The sequence below is a fragment of the Saccostrea echinata genome, unplaced genomic scaffold (genome assembly GCF_033153115.1).
Source record: "Saccostrea echinata isolate AGI-Se365-2 ecotype Australia unplaced genomic scaffold, CSIRO_AGI_Sech_v1 ptg000007l, whole genome shotgun sequence".
Classification (NCBI taxonomy): domain Eukaryota; kingdom Metazoa; phylum Mollusca; class Bivalvia; order Ostreida; family Ostreidae; genus Saccostrea; species Saccostrea echinata.
The window spans coordinates 6735054-6756837 of record NW_026889756.1 but is presented as its reverse complement, the minus strand read 5'-3'; the positions used below and the strand labels follow the sequence as shown (position 1 = coordinate 6756837).

The 21784-nt window shown below is 35.2% G+C and overlaps 1 protein-coding gene across 5 annotated transcripts in view; it reads right to left on the bottom strand.

Annotated features, from left to right (window-relative positions):
* Positions 1 to 21784, bottom strand: part of LOC133180783 (protein still life, isoform SIF type 1-like) — a 59739-nt gene that overhangs the window by 35176 nt on the left and 2779 nt on the right. For 4 of the 5 annotated variants that reach the window (XM_061315247.1, XM_061315248.1, XM_061315244.1 and 1 more), the window contains exons 2-7: positions 20763 to 20878; positions 14178 to 14359; positions 5018 to 5139; positions 4085 to 4150; positions 2930 to 3284; positions 1190 to 2305 (exon numbers count right to left, since the gene is read on the bottom strand). In XM_061315247.1, the coding sequence (XP_061171231.1) occupies positions 1190 to 2305; positions 2930 to 3284; positions 4085 to 4150; positions 5018 to 5139; positions 14178 to 14359; positions 20763 to 20860 (1939 nt within the window). In that variant the 5' untranslated portion in view covers positions 20861 to 20878. Of the gene's footprint in view, positions 1 to 1189; positions 2306 to 2929; positions 3285 to 4084; positions 4151 to 5017; positions 5140 to 14177; positions 14360 to 17527; positions 17633 to 20762; positions 20879 to 21784 lie in introns of those variants that run through there. The other variant, XM_061315246.1, reaches the window with a different exon arrangement.

Here is a 21784-nt window from a genome sequence, read left to right as displayed (position 1 = left end):
GGGAAGTAGTGTGGTTTGGTCCTCTAACAATCTGGTCCCCGTTCCTGGTTATACTCATGCAGAGCCTGATAGACACGTACGATAGAAGCCTGGCTTCTGTCAACAGTAATTCCAATCAATAGCGAAGAATTGTCAATACCAAATAGAATAACCTGCAGCTAACTTCAGCAGCGTCACTGTGTGTAGAATTCACAGAATCAGAGACTACAGCCTGATGATACAATGATACACATGACACTTACGATACAATGATCTACACTGATACACAGATAAAATGTCTTCTGAATTCAAGAGATAACAGAAATTCTAATGTATTGAACAAACATGTAGCAGATCTCCTGATCGTAAATGCTAAACACATTAGATGGAAGATTCCTGCCATACATGATGGGTTCTTCTTTGACAACACGACATTGATACACAAAGTCTTAATGTTATTATTATATTCTCTCATGGACTTCCTATAATGTAAATCTTTAACACACAGGATTCCTTAAATATTTCTGAGCAACAAACCACTACCGTATACACAGTGAACCAAATTAAGTCACAAAGTCTCCAGTTAAATGTCCACTCCGAATGTCTTGACCACTGAAGTCTGGCCAGACTGACCCACAACAAACAAAAGACTTGGAATGTCCAAGATAAACAAAACCCAACTAAATAGTCAACAAAGATTACATCAGGTGTGAACATTATTCAGTGGCTCCTCTCAGCAGGTAATTTCCAGGTAACTTCAGGTGTGTTATCTGAGCAGGTGTGAGGGGGGGAACTAGACCCTAAATTCCATAGGGGGTTACAAGGGGAGGGAGCAAGTTCTATACAATGTCTATTATATACGTGTATTTGTAACATTACAAAGTCCTGAGACTTGAGACAGTGGTAATTTAATATGCCATATAAATTAAAATAATTTAATTGTGAAACATATATCCACTGACCCAATGAGAGAGAGAGAGACACACACACACACACATTCAGTCAATGCTGTACGAAATACTTAAAGTTCCATTGTAGTTCATTCTTTCTTTTTAACTAATTATGAATTATTCTTGGTTGACTTCATAAATTATACTGTGCTTTGATTGGTTGACTAAATTTTGACGGTCTTTTTTATTGGTTGACTGAATGATTACTATTTTCTGATTGGTTGACTAGATTAATACTGTTTTCTGATTGGCCAACTTACTGTTTCCTGACCAGACACTTCCGGCGTTCTCCACCGACATCCCTCCGATCCCACTGTCGGGGTAACTCTCCGCGCCGTAACTGTCCCTCACGCAGCGGTCCCTTAGTTTCAGTTCCTCCTCAATCAATAGTCGCGTCTGGCGGGACTTCGAATTGTTGTTGTTGTTAAAGAAACGACTAGGACGACCCTGGTCCACTTTTTTGGCCACTTGGTTTCCATTTTGTTGCTTTTTTACCCGATCGTGAGTATTAAGACTCTTTGTACGACCAAGTCCGGATTTAGTGGATTTTGAGTTTGGGGAGACTGGTGGATCATCACGGTAACCGTTATCCATGTTTGGATCTTCTGGGGACACGGGTAGCGATTGTAACATACGTTTTAAAACATTACTGTCAAACTCCACCTGACACTCTGGGGTAAGTGGGGTCATTGGGGTCAAAGGTTCCGGAGGTGAAGGCCATTCTGGGGATTCTGAAGAAGATCCTGATAAGCTTGACCTTGACACAGTCAATACTCCATTCACACCCGTCGCGCTGACTGATACTTTATAAACTGATCCTGGTGTCACGTTATTTTCAGTCCGATCCAAGTTTTCAAGAGAAAAATTCTCAGAATTTGGCAGTCTGTTTTCAGCTGGCGATTGATGACCTTTTGCCTCTGAGGTCAAAGGTGATGGATAGACATCTGACCTTACTGCAGTTGTGTCGCTCTGTGAGATTTCCTCCCTAGGGAACTCTTTAACACCGGGTTGACCTTGATCAGGGCGAGTCGGTGTCGGAGCGACAACGGTAGTGGATGTATCGATGTAAGAAATCCTATGACCTTGGTCCTTACTAAAGGTCACAAAAGAGTTATCACCAACAAAAGCAGTTTCGATATGGACAGGTCGGTTTGATTTCCTGTGGTTCTCCCTTTTATTGCCACCCTGCCTGAGGGACACCTGTGGAAAAGAGTTTTCTTGTTCCTGGCTCTGATAAAACTTATGTGTGAAATGGATGGCTGAAGCTGGTCGCGCTTCACTTAATATATTGTGGTCTACAAACGACACAGCGGCAGGCATAGACTTCCTGTGTGATGTATCATGGGTATTATTTGTTTTCCGCAACACCACAGTACCTGTTAAGAAGAACAATATTAAACATTTTACTGCCTCAACACTTTCAAATTTCGTAGGGAATTAACTAATTATCTAAAATATAAATCAAGGATTTGTGTTTATTTGAATACCATTTTCATGTGATCAGATTTCCTTAACTTAAAAAGAATTTTTTCTTATTCATTTTTCTGCTACTTCTTTGCCATATTAATAGTAAAGGTTTGACAATTTGGGAAGGGGATGGGGGGGGGCACATTTTTCTCTTATGGTTATGGACAAGACCCAATTTTCAGTATAAAACTTGTAATGGAGAAACATTGGAAGCTCATAGAAACAAATAGATTTATTGTCACCAGAAGGTATACTGTGACCTGGACTCAAGGTCAATTTGTTTTGACGAATTTTGGAAGGGGATGGGGGGATCACATGTGTTTCTCTCACAAAGCTATGAACAAGACACAAGTTTTTAATTATTTTTCTGCAAGTGACCTTGAACTTACCTAAAGTGACCTTGAGTCAATGTCACACTAAACATTAAAGAGCATTAAAGACCTTTTTGTTTTTGTTCAATCCTTATAAAGAAACTTTAAAATACAATGCATCTAAAAAATATTATATTGACCATGAATGCTATTTATAGCTACCTGTCACATTATCATAAACAGAAGACGTTGAGGGAGGTTTGAGAATTCCGATCGGTTTAAACGTCTGAAGTTCTGCCACTGGTTCCGTTAGCCCACGTGGTATTGTGGCGGCCTTCTCTCGTCTGTCAATCACAGGGTCATGTGACTGGTCACCTGACAGCTCCTGTGGAGCAGAGGCTGCTCTGTAGGCGGGGTTATGTGTGGGGGATCCAGAATTTCGCTGTAGAGTGGGGTGGTGGTGATGGTGGTGGTGAGTGGTGGTGGATCTAAGATCTGGCTGACTAGAGGGGTGGTGGTGGAAGTAGCGTGTAGGAGAATTAGGGGAGGAAACAGATCTATCTTTACCTTTTACCTTCTGAAATTTATAGAGAAAAAACTACCTTTACTGTCTTTACTGTAAGACAACTAGCTCTGGAACAGTTTTCTGGTCCAAAAAATCAGAGATTCATTTCAAACTTTATACCAAAAAATCAAGATTACGTGGCAAGCTATCTTACAAATATTTTGTATATTATATGTCCATGAAATGCAAAAACACATCTATTTAAACTCAAACATTTCTTACTTTCGACCCTTGTACATGGGATTTAAGAGGATTGATTATAAAAGAGTATTCAGTGAATTTGCAACTTACTGGCAGGTGTAAATTATTAAGAAATTACTGACAGCTTTAAACTACGTATCTCACTTTTGAGGGGGAGGGGGAGGGCTTAGTCTCGATGAGCTAGGTTACTTAGAAGTTACTGGCAGGTATAATTATCTCAACTTTGGGTGCTCAAGTCTCCTTGAGATTGGTTATTAAGAAGTTACTGACAGCTTTAAATCACCTTTGGGGGGAAGGCTTAGTCTAGATAAGGTTAAAATATATTTCAAATTATCTCATATGCAGACCAAATATTGAGAAATTTAAACAACTTTTTTCAACAACAAACTGTTCAATACTGAAAAAATTGTGCAAATTGTTGTTGATTGTCAAACAAATTATAGATGGAAATAATTGATTTGAATCTTAACATGATATTTTGTACCATTTATAATAAATGTATTATATTCTTTTTCTATGTGTTTGTATCTAATCCTACCTCCTCTCTACAATGTATGTTTATACAATTATAAGAATAAAATCATTGTCATTGACATTGACAGGTATCTCACCTTTGGGGGACTCAGTCTCAGTGAGCTCGCCGAGTTGGCCTTCCTGGAGAATTTCTGAGATGGGTTCTGTGGACAAAGACAGAAATTTAAAAATAGGCAGATTATGAGACTGTGAATATCTCCTTGTTAAAATACATGTACCTGATACAACACAACATACAATTTGTGAGCATCTTCCTGATTTTGATTTAACATGTACCTGACAATATTTCCTACATAGTAAAGGAAAAATCTCAATCTGCTAAGAAACTGAAAACATGAGAGAAAAGATTGTAGTGAGAAGAATTATTAAATGAGACCTGATGAATTGTGAAGAAAGTTTCTACCAGGCTAGGCCATCCATTTAAGTATTTAACAAATAAATTGGAGAGAGAGAGAGAGAGAGATTAAAAACAGTCCTTTTATCAGAGATGAATTGATATCTAATTTAATGTATAGAAGAAGAGTGATTATCAGACAGACATATATACGTACATGAACCAGCACACTGCTATATCCTTTATTCTGTAAGGTGCATTGTTCAGAGGGTATCTTTTAGCATTTAGTTAGGATATTTAAGAATTATTTAGCTGTGAGGAAATTAATGACTAAGTTACATCCTTATTATTCAAATGTATTGTGCTAATAAAATCACAAATGGCATAAATTTCCATGCAGTATAGCGTGTTTCCTTGTTAAAATCATTAAAAAGCATGATATAAATAACAGTTATTTTCTAAGGAAATTAAGATGTAAAAGAACAGCTGCTTTTCCACCCAAATGAAATAAATACTAGCAACATTTACACAATAAAAAAATCCCTAGATCTCCTACAAACTAATTCCTCCCCATCCCAGTTTTCTGTAATGCAGATAAATACATTATACATGTATATATAAATAAATACAACAGTGACCCCCATCCCTCACCCCCCATTCATCCCACAATACTTACAGTGCAGCAGTCTCTAAATCTCTGGGCGTCAGCGGGGGTTGTGAAGTTTAGTCCCCACTCACAGCGGTCTATGGGGTCTCTCCAATGAACAAAACTCTCAGTGGCAGGACAAATTATAGTTCCTATAAATAAACCAGAAAACTACCTGAATAATCTGACTTTAAGCAAATAATAAGTCCCCAAGACCTTAAACTGTGAGCAGAATTAAGTCCAAATTTAGAATTTTATTTTAAGAAGAAATTTTTTTTTTAATTAAAATTTCTTGTACCATTCAAATACAAATTTTGCTTTGATTTTCAAAATTTAAATTAAAGTTTGTCTGTTCTCATTTTATGGTCTTGATGACTAATGTTACAGTGACACGTACTTTAAAAATGTTAGTTTATTTTTAACAAAACAGCAAAAATTTTTAATTCAGACACCACTGGTGCCAAATTTGCCGGATTATACAACATGCATAATAGGTAAGACAATGTTCTAAAGAATTGAATTTACAGAAATGGACTAAAAGTTTTCCTGGTATAAATAAGCTAGATTTCAGAATACACAATGTCTGGATAAGACAAGTTTGACTGTATAAAGGTCTTTATAATACAAATCTCTGATAATTCAATATACACTGTATATTAAGTTCCCCAGTTGTTGTTTATATATTCAGCATCCTTTTAATACAGTGTTACAGTGCAAACTGCTAATAATATTTACTTAATAGGAAATTATAAGCTCAGCTTTGTTTTTTAATGTACAGTTGAACTTCCATATCTTGAACACTAATATCTCAAATACCATGTGGATATGTCGAAGTGATTGGAAATCCCAACCTCTTATTCCTCGATATCTCAAATCCTCAGATATCTTTAAGTTTTTACCTGGTCCCAATGAGTTCAAGGTAACGAGGTTTGACTGTATTACATGTACTAACTATTTTCATTGAGAGGGATTACGGTGGCTAGAGGAGGGGGAATGGGGGAGGGGGGAGTTTAACAGCATTTTTTTAAAGATGCAGATAGAATTCAGGGAATGCTAAACCCAAACTTGAGAAACCAGAGAAATATATTAAAGAAAAAAACAAAAAAAATCACAATCATTATATATATATATAACATACTGAGACAAGGCAAGATAAAAAAATAATACAAGGAGGAAGATCAGCTCAACACTGCAGATTTAATGGAGAGAAATAAAAGATGATTAAAAGTTGCCTATACAAATCCATTCTACCTCTGAAACTGAAATAAACCACTGATAAAATTATTTAATGGAATGCCAAAATTGAATCAATTATAAATACTTCATTAAATGATTTTTTTTTTCCGATGAGGGATTTGGGGGGGGGGGGGGGCTTGAGTTCATGTGCCTTTTCATTTACATACTTTTCAACGAAAAAATGAAATATGAATTCTAAATACCCCATGTGTCATACTTTTAAAACCTGGTGACACATACAGGTTTTCAAAATAAAAACAACAAAGACAGAATAGAAAGAATGTTTAAACACAGTATCTACCTGAACTAAGAAAGCCACATAATAAATTTAAAGATAAAAAATTAAAAAAACTCTCAAGATTAGTTTCCGATCAAATCTGTATATAACACAAATAAAAACAGAAAAAAACACCTCATTAAGTCTGAAGAAGTCCTCCTATTAAAATTCCCTGTTAATTAAATCCATTAATAAAGCACAGCGTTAACAGCCACTGGTTCATCACTGTTGTGACACGATGACGGTTAAAAATTCCAAAAATGTCCTTGTTGTTTTTTCGTCACCTATTTATGGATTTGATAGGAGGCACAATTAAAATCCTATCACCTGATGACAAAACATTTCAATCCAGTCCTCATTGTCTAAACACCCACAAAGAATTACAATTTACTGTCAGGTGGAATGAATGCAGATTTGGACATTTAAATATTTGAAAAAATTCAAACATGCTACTGAATGGGATATGACCTCATTGGAGGTATTCCGCTAGATACGGAAGTTTTTTGCGTCTAAGTGTGAATTTTTACCTGATTCAGGTGAGAGAACATCAAACACCTGTCTCCAGGCAAAATTACCTGGGTTTTCTTAAAGTATGGTCCATTAAACTTCATTAAAGACAGGTGTGCAGTTATTTTATATTGACAGACTGTGAAACTGAAGAATTCAAGCCAGACCAAATGAAATGTAACTTTTTACTAATCTTCCAATATTTTACCACAGTTTTCTCATGCAAATGACATTAAAGGCCACAAAATAAAGAAGTCACTTCTATCAAAGTCCATGGAATTTCACCCATCAGTTAAGTTTATAGGATTAAAATTATCAACACAATACCTATAACAGCTTTTTACAGACATGTAATGTCTCTAACCAAATTAATGTAGAGGATATTCAATGTTTTGTAGATGGATATGAAATTTATTTCAGTAGTGGGACAGCTAGGATTTTTTTTTTTATATTTTCATGAGTTTGCCTCTGTCATTTCTTAATACAGTGTCATAGGCTTGACATCATAGTTGAGCAGTTGAGCCAATAACTTAGCAGTTGTGAGATTGAAAACATTTTAACATGGATTTTAGCAACATATGTGAGAAGAAACTTGCAGTTTCAGTTTCTATCAAGACAGTTACTATCTCTATCTAATATGACAGGCCAGAAATTATTTTTTACTTATTTGATATCCTTTCACACTGTGAGAAAATATCACTTTGGTATCCTTTCACATTATGAGAGAATCACTTTTATTCAATAGATAAATCACATTATTTCACTGTTAAAAATTTAATAAATGTCTCTGATCAAATCAATGTGCTGGTAGTGTGTATATATCTAGAGGCAACAACCAGCTTTATAGGCACACTGGAATGAACCTCCTCCAAAAACTAAATCTTGGTCTGATTCATCTGGAAATGCATGCCAGATACATGTCTGGTAGTGTGCATCTCTGGATGCATCATTCATGCAACTTTGGTCCAGGTAGGACTTATTGTTACTTGAGAATGGACCTGCTTCAATAAGTAGTTCAGATCCAGCATCTGAGGCAAATCTGGTCATGTGCTTCCCTATATGCATCGTCCATACAACTTTGGTCCAGGTATAGGGCTTATAATTACTTGGGAATGGGCCTGCTCCAAAATTTAAACCTTGTCACAATATATCATATTCTATATATATATATATATATATATATATATATCTAAAAAAGTAGGTCAGATCCAGAATCTGAAGCAGGTCTAGTACATGTGCATCTTTGAATGCATCATCCATGCATGTTTGGTCCAAATAAGGCTTACACTTATTCTATAATGGACTTCTCCATAAAACCAGTGCCAGTCATACATGTACGTATAGCATATAAGCTCATCTCCACTTCGTCTGAGTTAATAAAAGCTTTCTGTGGTGATGCCATCTCTGAAATAATTTTATTTTGAACTGCTTGACTTCCTCACTATCAATGAGCAATATAAACCTAATGAATCACTTCTGAATTAAAGGTGCTTGGACACAGATTTGAAGTTAATATTTCCTCAAATTTTCTGTATAACTTCATGACTTATATGTTGCTATAGCATTTCATACTAAAATATAATAAAAATCTTATTTCATCTCGAAGTTATTAAAACTTCGAATTTCTGGACGCGTTGGATTGACACATCCTTGCACTTTGACATATTTTGATTTTATTCTTAATACTTAAGAAAAGTGGCAATTTTGTTGTGTATTAATGAAATATAACAAAACTAAAACCCACTCAATATATTATGTAAGTCCGTGCTCAGTGGTGTGTGCAGAGTTTAACAAATGAACACACCCGGTGAATCGTAAACATTAACAATAACAGAGCTCGTGCCCTGTTTACAAAAACAGTTTACGTTTCACGGATGTGTTCAATTTGTTAAACTCTGTACACATCACAGAGCACGGACTGACAATACTGGTGATTTGGTTTTGCTTTCGAACATTTCTACTCTGAATTTTCTGGATTATAGATGTAATATTTTTCATTAATACATAAATAAAATCTTATTTCATCTCGAAATATAGTTCCAATAATTTCCAGATAAAATAAGTTTTTAATTATATTTTCTTGTGAAAAGCTATTGCAATATATAAGTCATGATATTATACAGAAAATTTGAGAAAATATTAAGTTCAAATCTGTGTCTATATAAGCACCTTTAATTTACGATCTTGGGGTCTGATACAAATTCTTCTCTCCCCATACAAACCAACAGGGCTTCAGAAGTGATTTGTAAGTCCCAAGCTCTTTTTGTTTAAGTATTCTACCCTCAATATCTCAAACCCTTGGATATCTCGAAGTTTTCTCTTGGCCCCATCCAGTTTGAGATAATGAAGTTTGACTGTATATATATTAAACAAGATTGTTTGTTGCAATGAAACACTGATGCCCTTGTAATTGGTAGCTCAAGGAGAAGTTTAAGGTTTTCATGTGTAGGTCAAACTTCAAGGTCAAGAGGTAAAAAATGTTGGTACCCAAAGAAATGTCTTGTTAAAAAGAAAACACCCATGAAATATGAAAACCCTAGCACCAACCATTCAGAAATTATAGCTAAGGTAAAAGTTTATCAAAAGTAGGTCATATTCCAAGGTCAAGAGTTCAAAAATATTGGTTCCCAAATAAAAATATTATCACAATGCATACACAAGTGAAATATGAAATATGAAAGACCTAGCTCTAACTGTTCAAAAGTTATCATCAAGATTAGGGTTTCAAATGCAAGTCAAACTCCACAGTAAAAAATGTTAGCACTCAAACAAATGTCTTGTCACATGGAATACACAAGTGAAATATGAAAGCCCTAACACCAAACATTAAAAAGTTATGTCAAACTGGTTAAAGTTTTTGCAGACAGACAGCGAGATAGACAATTGTGCAGACCAAAAAGTCCAGCCTTGGAATGTTCAATTATTTAAACAATAAAATGCTTTCTTTGGTTGTTATTACGGGAATTAATGTCGCGGTTGTTGCAGAAAAAATACATAACCCGCATAAGTGGGTTATGTGAATTTTTTCTGTAATAGCTGCGACATTAATTTCAGTACTAACAAACAAAGAAAGACATTTATTGTTTATATTTATATCTTTATAAAAAAGAACATTCAAAGTAAATTAAGTACGTAAATATTGTATTATAGATGTGTATATCATTATATACATAATTGATGGAACAGCTGTTGCTTAAGAAATCTATGCTGGTGACTTGCTTAGTGTCATTTATGGACTGATTAATGGCAATGGTTTTTATAAGAAATAAAGGAAATAATATTCAGTGAATGTAAATATGAGAGCATAAAAAACAACTGAATTGTCAAATTACAGTATTCTTCTTCAAATAAAAAATTGATGGAGAATGGTCAGGAAAAGGTTAAGTGTCCATGGGAAGTCACATGACAGACAGGGAAGTAGAATACGGTTTCAGAGAGAACGTATTGGAGTTGCTGCTGAAACAAAATAACATTTTCAAATTGAAGTACTAAAGTAATCAAGTTACCTTTATATTTATCTAAAAGGTAAGTTTAAATCATTAATGATATACTTGAATGTTATTCTATAGACACGAAGAAGAATAACATATATACATAAAAATTTAGAAGTGGCTTGTTTTAGTAAATCTTACAGTTCTTAAATTTCATCAAATTTATTATTCAATTAACATATAGTCTGGACAATCAATTATAATTTTCATTGTTGACAAAACAAAGGACTTTTTTTCATGGTGGGGGAGGGGGGGGGGTAGATTAGGGAAGGGAAATAACATTTTGGACCAAAGGATGTAATATATATGCTTGGATTCCAGACAATCAGTTTCATCAATAGCTAAGGAATCTATGATTTTTTTTTCACTGTATTGACTGTTTGCATAAATTACGGTTTCTGTATACTCTGATAAGATAGATAACTCTGAATGGGATATATGGCTATTATTTCTTTATAAATTTGTCAAGTTCAAATGTCTTTTTTTGTCCAATTTTACCGTGCAAGCTATGCTAAAACTGTTTGTATATTACCTCTAAAAAAAAAAAACTGGGAAATTTGGAAAATTATAATCATTAAAGCTACATTTTCTACAAGTGAACAGAGGGATTACGGACCTTAACTTAGAAAAACAACCTTAAACTCCTGTCATCTTATTTACAGAGGCTCTCTGTCTAATCAGCTATGGACTCCCGTTTATGAAGCCCCTCTGTCTAATCAGCCATGGACCCCCGTTACTGTGCACAAGATGTTTTACGCTGTGATGTATGTAAAGTGGAACCCTTACACAGTCATTGTAAGCTTTGTCACGTTAACCTGTGTACTAACTGTAGTGAAAACCATCTCTCCGACTCAACAAAACATCACCTCATCGTACCCTACCAAGCTAAAAATAATAACTACCCACAATGTCTACAGCATAGGGGTAGACATTGTGAAGATTACTGTGAGAAATGTGACATTCCTGTCTGTTCTAGCTGTCTGTCTTCTGGTGAACATAAGAGACACAATTTATCAGACATTCTGCAGAAACTCAGAAACAAAACAGAAGATTTAAAAAATGATCTGAAGGAATTGGAGGAGAGAATTCATCCTAAATATTAAGAAATAGCTACAGATATAAAAGCTGAGGACGCCAGCCTGGACACGTATTACACTGAACTCACAGCGGCCATTGTCAGACAAGGAGAAGACTGGCACAGAAAGATTGACATCATTGTCAACAAAAGATTATCTGAAGCTGAGGAGGTGAAAAACAAATACCACACGGCTCTCAGTAAGCATGAAAAGGAAATCAGCGACACAGCTTCTGAAATTAAACAAAATATTCTTGATTTGAAAAAAATACTGGACTCCAATGACACCTCCCTCATTTCTGTGTACAAGTCCCGGAATGCTGAATTCAGAAGCTTGCCTCCCAGAGTCATAGTAACCGTCCCAATCTTCTCCCCTCCAAGGGACAACACAGAACAACTCGATCAACTGTTTGGTTCTTTGTCAGGACCATCCATTACAACGGATGAAAATGATTACATGATGGAGGGACCAGAAACTGCACCCTCCCTTCCATTCAAACCACTCCTCCATGAACCAAAGACCACTGCCTGTATAAACTTAGGGCAGACCTGGCCAAACAGTGTTACCTGTCTCAGTGATGAAAAAGTATGGACCTGTGGTTACGACAACATCATACGACTCTATAGTCTTCATAGTAGACTGCTGAAGTCAATCCAAACCAAGTCAGGGAACATACCATGTGACATCGCAATGACGAGGAGTGGAGATCTCATTTATACTGATCCTCAAGCAAGAGTTTTACATAAAGTGAAAAATAAAAAGATAAAGGAAATGGTCAGATGTAAGGGGTGGATGCCCTTAAATGTCTGTAGCACCTTCTCTGATGATCTGCTGGTTAGCATGTGTAGTGTTGATTGTACCAAATCAAAGATTGTCCGTTTCTCTGACTTCACAGAGACACAAACCATTCAGTTTAACTCCGACAGAACGCCTCTGTATTCCCCAGGCTTTGGTAAATACATAACTGAGAACAGAAACCTGGATATCTGTGTGTCTGATGGTAATGCGATGGCTGTAGTGGTGGTCAGTTGGGCCGGGAAACTCAGATTTAGATACACTGGTCATCCCTCTATGGCCACAGGACCATTTAGTCCCCGTGGCATCACGACAGACAGCCAGAGTCTGATCTTGATAGCGGACATTAACAACCACTGCGTCCACATCCTAGACAAGGATGGAGAGCTCCTTCGTAAGATGTGTCAGATAAATAGTCCATACGGAATATGTGTGGACAACAAAGACAACCTCTACGTCATGGAATGGAATCAGAGCTCCATGGGTAAAGTGAGGAAAATTCAATACATGTAATACCTTGTGACTGGGATTTAAAACTGATAAAATAACAACATAATCACATCTCATGAAAAGCAACAAGATGTTGATACCTAGCTGAAAATGTAACACGAGGTTGATACAACATAATGTTAAACTAGAATTATACAGCAAGGGTTTGAATATGAACTGTGCTTGCTATAATGCTTCCAAATTATTTTCACTCAAGAAATGTTACCATTAGAATCATTACAATTTTCAAACTACAGTAATGTTTTTCAAACATTTCAGAATAACTGTATGAGTACATAAATTGACATATTAAAAATTTAGCGCAATCACTGGATATTGATTGGCAATGGCATAATCATGAATTAGCACTACACACGACCATGCCATGTATTATTTTTAATAGTGATTTATTAACAGTATTCATGAATTAGTGCATTGTTGATAGCGCCAAAGCCACTAAAAAATGAAGTCCGCTTTTTAAAGTACACATACTGTATAAGTCAACAGAGCGTGGCAGTGTGTATCATTAATCTTGACCTTTTGACCTTGACCCCTGAGAATGTAACCTAACACTTCAGTAACTTGCTTTCATATAGTTACAATTCCTAGAATTGGAGGTCTTGGAAGGTATTTTTTAAGCATTATTTTCTAAATATTTTTATGATTAAAAAAATCTTGTTTAGTTCTGTTTGAAGTAATTTAATTAAAACAATTAATTCATCCAACAGAACATGATAGGATAAAAAGCTCTTAAGCCTCATTAATGTGAGTTTATTTTATTTTTTTGTAATTTAATTATAAGAGAGTCCCCTCCTTAACATTGTTTGTTTGAATCAGGAAATAATTTATGTTAGAGTAACAATCAAACAAATTTAGAAAACTTAAGAGTTCATTTTTTATAATCTGTTGTTTTCATCAATGGTATAATCATGAACACAAATATTTTTATTTTTATGAATTAGGGAAACATATTTTCATTCTCAATATTCTTCCAATGATCATTTCTGGTGTTATTTATACATCTACAACACAAATGACTTTATTCCACTCAAAAAATTCAAAAAAGCTCTTACCTTGTTTTAATATTTTGACAAGGGGGGATAATCGTTAGATGGTTTTATTATTTTTACAAGGGCAGGTAACTGTTAATTTTGACATAGGAAGGTAACTGTTGCCTGGTTATCTATAAACAAGGGGAGGTCACTGTTACCTGGTTGTATAATTTTGATTTTCATAGACAAGGGAAGGTCACTGTTACTTTTAACAAAGGGAGGTAACTGTTACCTGGTTATCTATAAACAAGGGGAGGTCACTGTTACCTGGTTGTATAATTTTGACATCAAAGATCTTTTCCACGTGTTTGTTGTATGCTGTGATCTGGAACACGGTGGTGGGCGTGTCCTCAATACAGGAGATATTGACAGGTACGACGTCCAATGAAACTCTCTCCCATCTCATATAGTCCCCATCACCATGGACACGGAATATCTCCGCCCACAATCTACAAAACATTTCAGAATCATATATTTACCAAATAAAAGCTACATGTACAATACAACTTTAAGTAACTTGAACTTTATTTGAAAACCCATTTGACATCCCTTTCTCGAATTTTTCACTCATATTGAGATGCCACCACTTGCCGGTGGAAGGCTGCAAATTTAGACCTATACTTGGCACTCTGAGCCATTGAGCAGTGAGGGACTTTTTTTGTGCCAGCACCTACTGCAACATGGGACGTCAGTTTATACGGTCTCATCTGAAGGACCAATCTCCATGCCCCGTTATGAGATTTGAACTCGCGAGTAAGGATCTATTCCTTACTGCACTTAAATGAAAAGATTATTTTACTTTGATACACACACAAAAAGGTTTCAATAAGAACACATATTAGGTTTGCCTTTTTTTTTTTTTTTAGCTCCCATGATTCATAAAATTTGAGTGTCAAGGAAGGTTGCTAACTGATATCTTTTTAATGAAAAGTGAATTTATATTTTCTTTCGTGTGTTTCATTGATGAAAAATTCAAACTTACAGAATTCTAATGATAAATTATAAGAAAATGTAACTGTATTGAGAACTGTAAATCACTTCAAATTTACGAAATTCTAAATCAATGATAAATTATAAGAAAGCATAATGGTATTAAGTGCTATAAATCACTTGGCCAGAACTTTATTCTAGCATAAATACGCAAGACTGTCTACTTGCAAAAATTATATTCTCACCTATATTTGTATTGTTAACAATTATGTATACAACAGAAACCAAAATTTATGAAAATGTTGTCTGACTCGTTTATTAATAACAATTTACTGCCTTGTGCAATAAGTTGGCATGAAAACTTGGTGATCTACAGTAGTCTTAACAATTCTTGTCAATTAACAGTTCTCTAGCAATCAGAAATATAACCACGATATCTTAACATCAAAACAGAGAGATCTAGATTTACCTGTGTCACCTATTTATAACATTCTTACAGTTATTATTGCAGGGTACCAGTAATATAAAAACTAATCTGATGATCAATTATGTACAACAAACACTGCATAAAGGGGGAGAACTCCTACAACAATAGTCCTGACAATTGTAATTTAAAGTTTAAAATCTTAGCTCTTATTTTAAACTAATTAACATAGTTACAGATATTAGTTTAAATCAAAATTTTGAACTTTTACTTGTAACAGGATTTCATAGCTGCAATAAATAGTTCTTTATATTGAGTAAGGTAAATCCAAAAAAAAATTCAATAGAAATTTTTTGAATTTTGATTTTGCATATAATTTTTTTTTCTCACTTTTTATTGCAATATTTTACCATTCTTAATCTTTTTGCATCCATGATTATTTATGAATACAAATCATGCACAGAACTCTTATCTTCCCACAATAACTAAAACAGATTACAGCATCCTAACAGAGGATGACTCTACAACAAGAAAAATAATAAATCCTGAAGTCTGTGATTCTATAAATAGATTCCTCACCCTCCAGAAATGAGTCAAACTCCTACATGGAATTAAGCAGAACAAAAACATCAAATAACTAAGATTCCAGAGAGAAATTTCAGAGAAAATCCTCAAGAATATTCCAAACAATGGCTACTTTTTTAGATGACTGAGTTTGTCTTTTGGACGTTCAGATTGATCCTATACAGGGGACAAATTAACCATCACAATATAGGACATATTGATCGCCATGACAACAGACAATCATTGATTTCCATGGCAACAGCTGCTACTTCTCTGACAAGATGACACCCCAGTCTTGTGTTGATTATAATTTGTTACTGGGTTAAATGTGCAGGGACAGACAAAAAATCAATTTTATATGGTTGAGATTTTGTTTTCAGATAATTGGACATCATTTAACATAAAAAATTCCCCATCATTTTTCTGTAAGAAATTGAAGCCCAAACACAATTCACTACCAAAGATACAAAAGATTCTAAAAGACCCTTAAAAGATCTCAACACTATATATAGATATTTAAGGAAGCTCTGTACACTCTGCTCACTGAAGATTTCTACTTCCTGGATAATTTATAATGCTCTTAGAGTGATCTGCTCTTTGGTGACGTACTAAAATGGAATAAAAGTAAATCTACGGTAAATGACAAAATTTAATTGAATTCAATTAAAGTACACTTGGACTAAGATTTGCATGTGAATAATATAAGAACACAACAAGTAAGTAAACGAGAGTACGTGATTTAATTCTTTTCACAAATACTTCATTATCTTTCAATTGAAAATCTTTCTTGGGGAAATATCTTAAAATCCTATGTTGAAATGAACTTGGTAAAATCAATATATATGTCTTCTTTATATGAAAAAAAAAAAATCTTATTCGGCTTATTTCTAAACGTTATGGGTGCACTCGTCTGATGAAAATAATGTTTCAGCAATAAAGAATGAGAAAAACCATTTCACAGAATTATGTTATGGCATCAAAGGAAATCAAATGTCTCTGTAGACATGTTTGTCAATGGGATTTCAGTTTAGTTCACAGGTTCAAAATTCCATGGATTTGCACACAACTCTCAGATTTCATAAACAGTAATTCAGATCAATTGCTTTGATTGCATTTCAAATAAGGACTATTAAAAATAATATACATGAGTAACACTGGTACATGGCTATACATTGTTTACAGGCGATACTCGCTAGTTCTGCCTGGCTTGTCAAACAATGATTTCATACCTTATGCAAGGACCTTCAGATGAGGACAGGACCCCCCCTTTCCCTCCCCATGATATAGACCCCCGGGCCTTTTCAACATTTTTTTCATAAATTATATATGGATGACACATTTGAACAATGCGCTCGCCCCAATGGTAGCACTGTCAGCATATTAACTTAGATCAGACTCTTCATTCATGGATACTAGCTGTAATACTGGAAGGTAAAAAGTCAGATGCATTCATTCTAGAATGTGACGTCATGTGTTTTATATGATAGATGCCCTTCCAGAAGGGAATCTGAATAGTGCAAGTTTTAAACAAAAGATATTGACTTTTTTAAAGAGCAGATGCAATTATTTGCTGTTTCCTCTAAGCTCTCTGCAAGACTTTTAGAACTAAATCTTGGTTACCTATATGTTATTTTGTCAGCCATTATTGCATGGAACTTTATCTCCCTTTTAAAAATCTCAGGTCAACTCAGGTACTTACAGTTGATTACAAACGTTGCTTCTTCTTGGTCTCCTCATGGTCAAGGTCAAACGTCAGGCACATGATGACCTTTGAACTGTAAGCACTGAGGAGTGCATCTCCATCATGTCCATCATCAAACAGTCATTAAGGTTAAAGATTAAAGGGTAAAGATCCTTCTTAATTCAAACAAGTTCTTAATTCTCTATAAACACTTCCTTAAAAACATATCATCCACTTCCAGCACCACAATAGCTTTGCTACATCTGCTTAAATTTTACAGGAAAATTATTTTTTTCTTTTCAGCATGAAAACCTGGCCTCCATTTTAATGGATTGTAATTGATTCGATTCAGAGCGTTATCTTAAAACACTTAGAGTAATTCCCAGGGCCTTCTGCTCCAACACAATGCACAAGTTTCCTCTGTTAAACACCAAGATCAGCATGTCAGCTGTATATCTTTTTTATCTCCACACATCAAAGAGTGACATCCTTAATTTATCACTTTCTACCTCATCTACAGGTCTGCTCAAAATTCGGATGGAAAGTTTTTTTATCCCTTGGGAAAAACATTCACATGTATAACAGTGATAAAAATGAATAATGTCAAAATTATCAATCATAAAAATGTTTGGTAATAAAAATATTCTACATAAATCTATAAACAAAAATATAACCCTCATCATCTATATATAGTCATCCTTTTGAAGGTCATTTCCCAAGGTCACTCACGTCAAAGCTTGCTTTACATGTTACAGTTTTTGACAGTTCTTATTGAGAATTTTCATAAGTAGCTGAACAAAAACCTTTCAAATCCAATTTGTTAAATATCATTTAGATCTCTTTGTATAATTCTAAGTCTTCAGCATACACTTTAAGCTTGTCATCCAACATGAACGATTAATTATTTAGTGTTGTAAATGAGTACTTATTCTGATCAAACTATCCATGAATTCACTCATTTCTCTTCAAATCACTTTAACACTTGTCCTTCTGTACTGGCTTCACACATAAAGTCAAGGTATATATATCCCAGTCTCACAATTTCTGAATTTTTTTCATCAATCCATGAAGATTTCATGCTGTAACCACTATTAATATATAATTATTCATCATCCCTATCAGTTATAAGTAAAGGACACTGATCTACTGTTGTGTCAGACCTGTAATAGCCAGGGATTAGACCCCACATCATTGTCATTATCTCTCATCAAATGTTCAAAAACCTTTCCTTTGAAAGAAAAGCCAGACTTTTACCTGAGAAGGTTTTAAAATTCTTCACTGATCAGATTAAAATTCAAGGCCCCTTAATTTTCACCAAAAGGAAATGTTTCATAACTAAACAGAAAATGAACACCCCCCCCTTTCTTAATCAATGTACAATGTACTGGTACTAATGTATACGTACATGCATCTGATTTATCCATTGTTGTCTCAGCACACTCTTACATATTTATACACCAATTGTTACAAATGATACACTGTATGTACTATTTTTTACACCTCAAAGCAATGAACCCAAGTTAATAAACAGTACCTGAAAGTTCCCTGCCAGCTTTACCATCATTACAAACCACCTTACTTTTTTAAAAATTAAATCTCTGCAGATGTCACTTTTACGTTAATTCACTTTTTACACATATTGTAGCATTTACTTTCACTTTTTAACTGATTTAGATAATGGTATCAAAATATTCATGGGTATAACTGTATAAAAAGGGAAATCTTTTGAAAAAAGGCAGGGCAAAGATGACTAAGGTGAGCAATGGTGTCCAAGAGCTTATAGTTTAAAATAAAGCCAAAATGCCAGTTTTTCATCCCTTTTTCCCTACCCGAGGCATTATGAGGAGATGGGAGTTCCTGCTGTGTTGCCATGGATACAGTTCATGTAAATACAGTTCTTACCTGAGGAGGTGGGAGTCCCTGCTGTGTTGCCATGGATACAGTACATGTAAATACAGTTCTTACCTGAGGACGTGGGAGTTTTTGCTGTGTTGCCATGGATACATGTAAATACAGTTCTTACCCGAAGAGGTGGGAGTCCCTGCTGTGCTGCCATGGACACAGTACATGTATATACAGTTTTTACCTGAGGAGATGGGAGTTTTTGCTGTGTTGCCATGGATACAGTACAAGTAAATACAGTTCTTACCTGAGGAGGTGGGAGTCCCTGCTGTGTTGCCATGGATACAGTACATATATATAGAGTTCTTACCTGAGGAGGTGGGAGTCCTTGCTGTGTTGCCATGGATACAGTATATGTAAATACAGTTCTTACCTGAGGAGGTGGGAGTCCCTGCTATGTTGCCATGGATACAGTACATGTATATACAGTTCTTACCTGAGGAGGTGGCAGTTTTTGCTGTGTTGCCATGGATACATGTAAATATAGTTCTTATCTTAGGAGGTGGGAGTCCCTGCTATGTTGCCATGGATACAGTACATGTATATACAGTGCTTACCTGAGGAGGTGGCAGTTTTTGCTGTGTTGCCATGGATACATGTAAATATAGTTCTTACCTGAGGAGGTGGGAGTACCTGCTGTGTTGCCATGGACACAGTACATGTATATACAGTTCTTACCTGAGGAGGTGGGAGTTTTTGCTGTGTTGCCATGGATACAGTACAAGTAAATACAGTTCTTACCTGAGGAGGTGGGAGTCCTTGCTGTGTTGCCACGGATACAGTACATATATATAGAGTTCTTACCTGAGGAGGTGGGAGTCCTTGCTGTGTTGCCATGGATACAGTACATGTATATACAGTTCTTACCTGAGGAGGTGGGAGTTTTTGCTGTGTTGCCATGGATACATGTAAATATAGTTCTTACCTAAGGAGGTGGGAGTCCCTGCTTTGTTGCCATGGATACAGTACATGTATATACAGTTCTTACCTGAGGAGGTGGCAGTTTTTGCTGTGTTGCCATGGATACAGTTCATGTATACACAGTTCTTACCTGAGGAGGTGGGAGTCCTTGCTGTGTTGCCATAGATATAGTAATTGTATATACAGTTCTTACCTGAGGAGGTGGGAGTTTTTGCTGTGTTGCCATGGATACAGTACATGTATATACAGTTATTACCTGAGGAGGTGGGATTCCTTGCTGTATTGCCATGGATACATGTATATACAGTTCTTACCTGAGGAGGTGGGAATCCTTGCTGTGTTACCATGGATACATGTTTATACAGTTCTTACCTGAGGAGGTGGGAATCCTTGCTGTGTTACCATGGATACATGTATATACAGTTCTTACCTGAGGAGGTGGGAATCCTTGCTGTGTTGCCATGGATACTGGTCTTCTCTGTAAGGTTTTTTACTCAGTAATGGGGCACAGAGTTTGTTACCCATCATGCATCTGGTCCATGCTCACTAAAACAATAAAAAAATAGAAATGTATAAAACACTACTTCGGAATCATCATTGTTCCTGGGGGACAAATGTTCCTGGATTTCTAGGATCCCTTACCTAAGAATTCACATCACCATGAACGATTATTTTGTAAACATATTAGTTAATTGAACCTTCTGTCCATTTGAGTTACCCACAAAATTAAGTCCCCCGGAACCATGAGTAAAAATTTTTGTTTTTGTTGCCCAAGAAAAATTGACCACCATGAGTTCCAGTACAGTATTCACCATAATGAATTAAATAATGCAGTTAAATTTTACAATTGTTATCATATGCATCTGCAACATATCAAATAAATAATTATTCCTTATTTCTTTTTCTTTTGATCACTTTTACCCCTTTACAATATAAAAGGAATCACCTGGGAGATCAACTTTATTAAATTAAAACATTTATTAATCTTATAACCACAAACATTTAGCTATTATACTTACAATCATCGCATTAACTATCATCTTGTAATAAACAACGAAGTGCTAGCTAGAACTTGGATATTTTATACATGACTGCCTAAATATTTAGAAATGTTTTGGTGTCTGTATTGTTCCACACAATTTAAAACAAAATCAACTAACCCCAATTTCCTACCACTTTTTTTATCTTAATCATTCAAATTACCCATAATTCCTCATCAAAGAGCTCAATTCAGGAGGAAGTAATTAGATTAGCCAGCTATCTTATGTCAATCTTTGAAAAGCCACAAAACACCGAGAGAAGAACAAAATAGCTGGATTTCAATTGGAAACAATTACAGCCTCTGTCTGGAAGTGGGCATTACAACAGCTGGTAAACTCCAGCAAGGATCAAATATTTATTTCTAATAAACCAGGATTCCTTCATTATCCTCCATTGTATCTGAAATCTTTT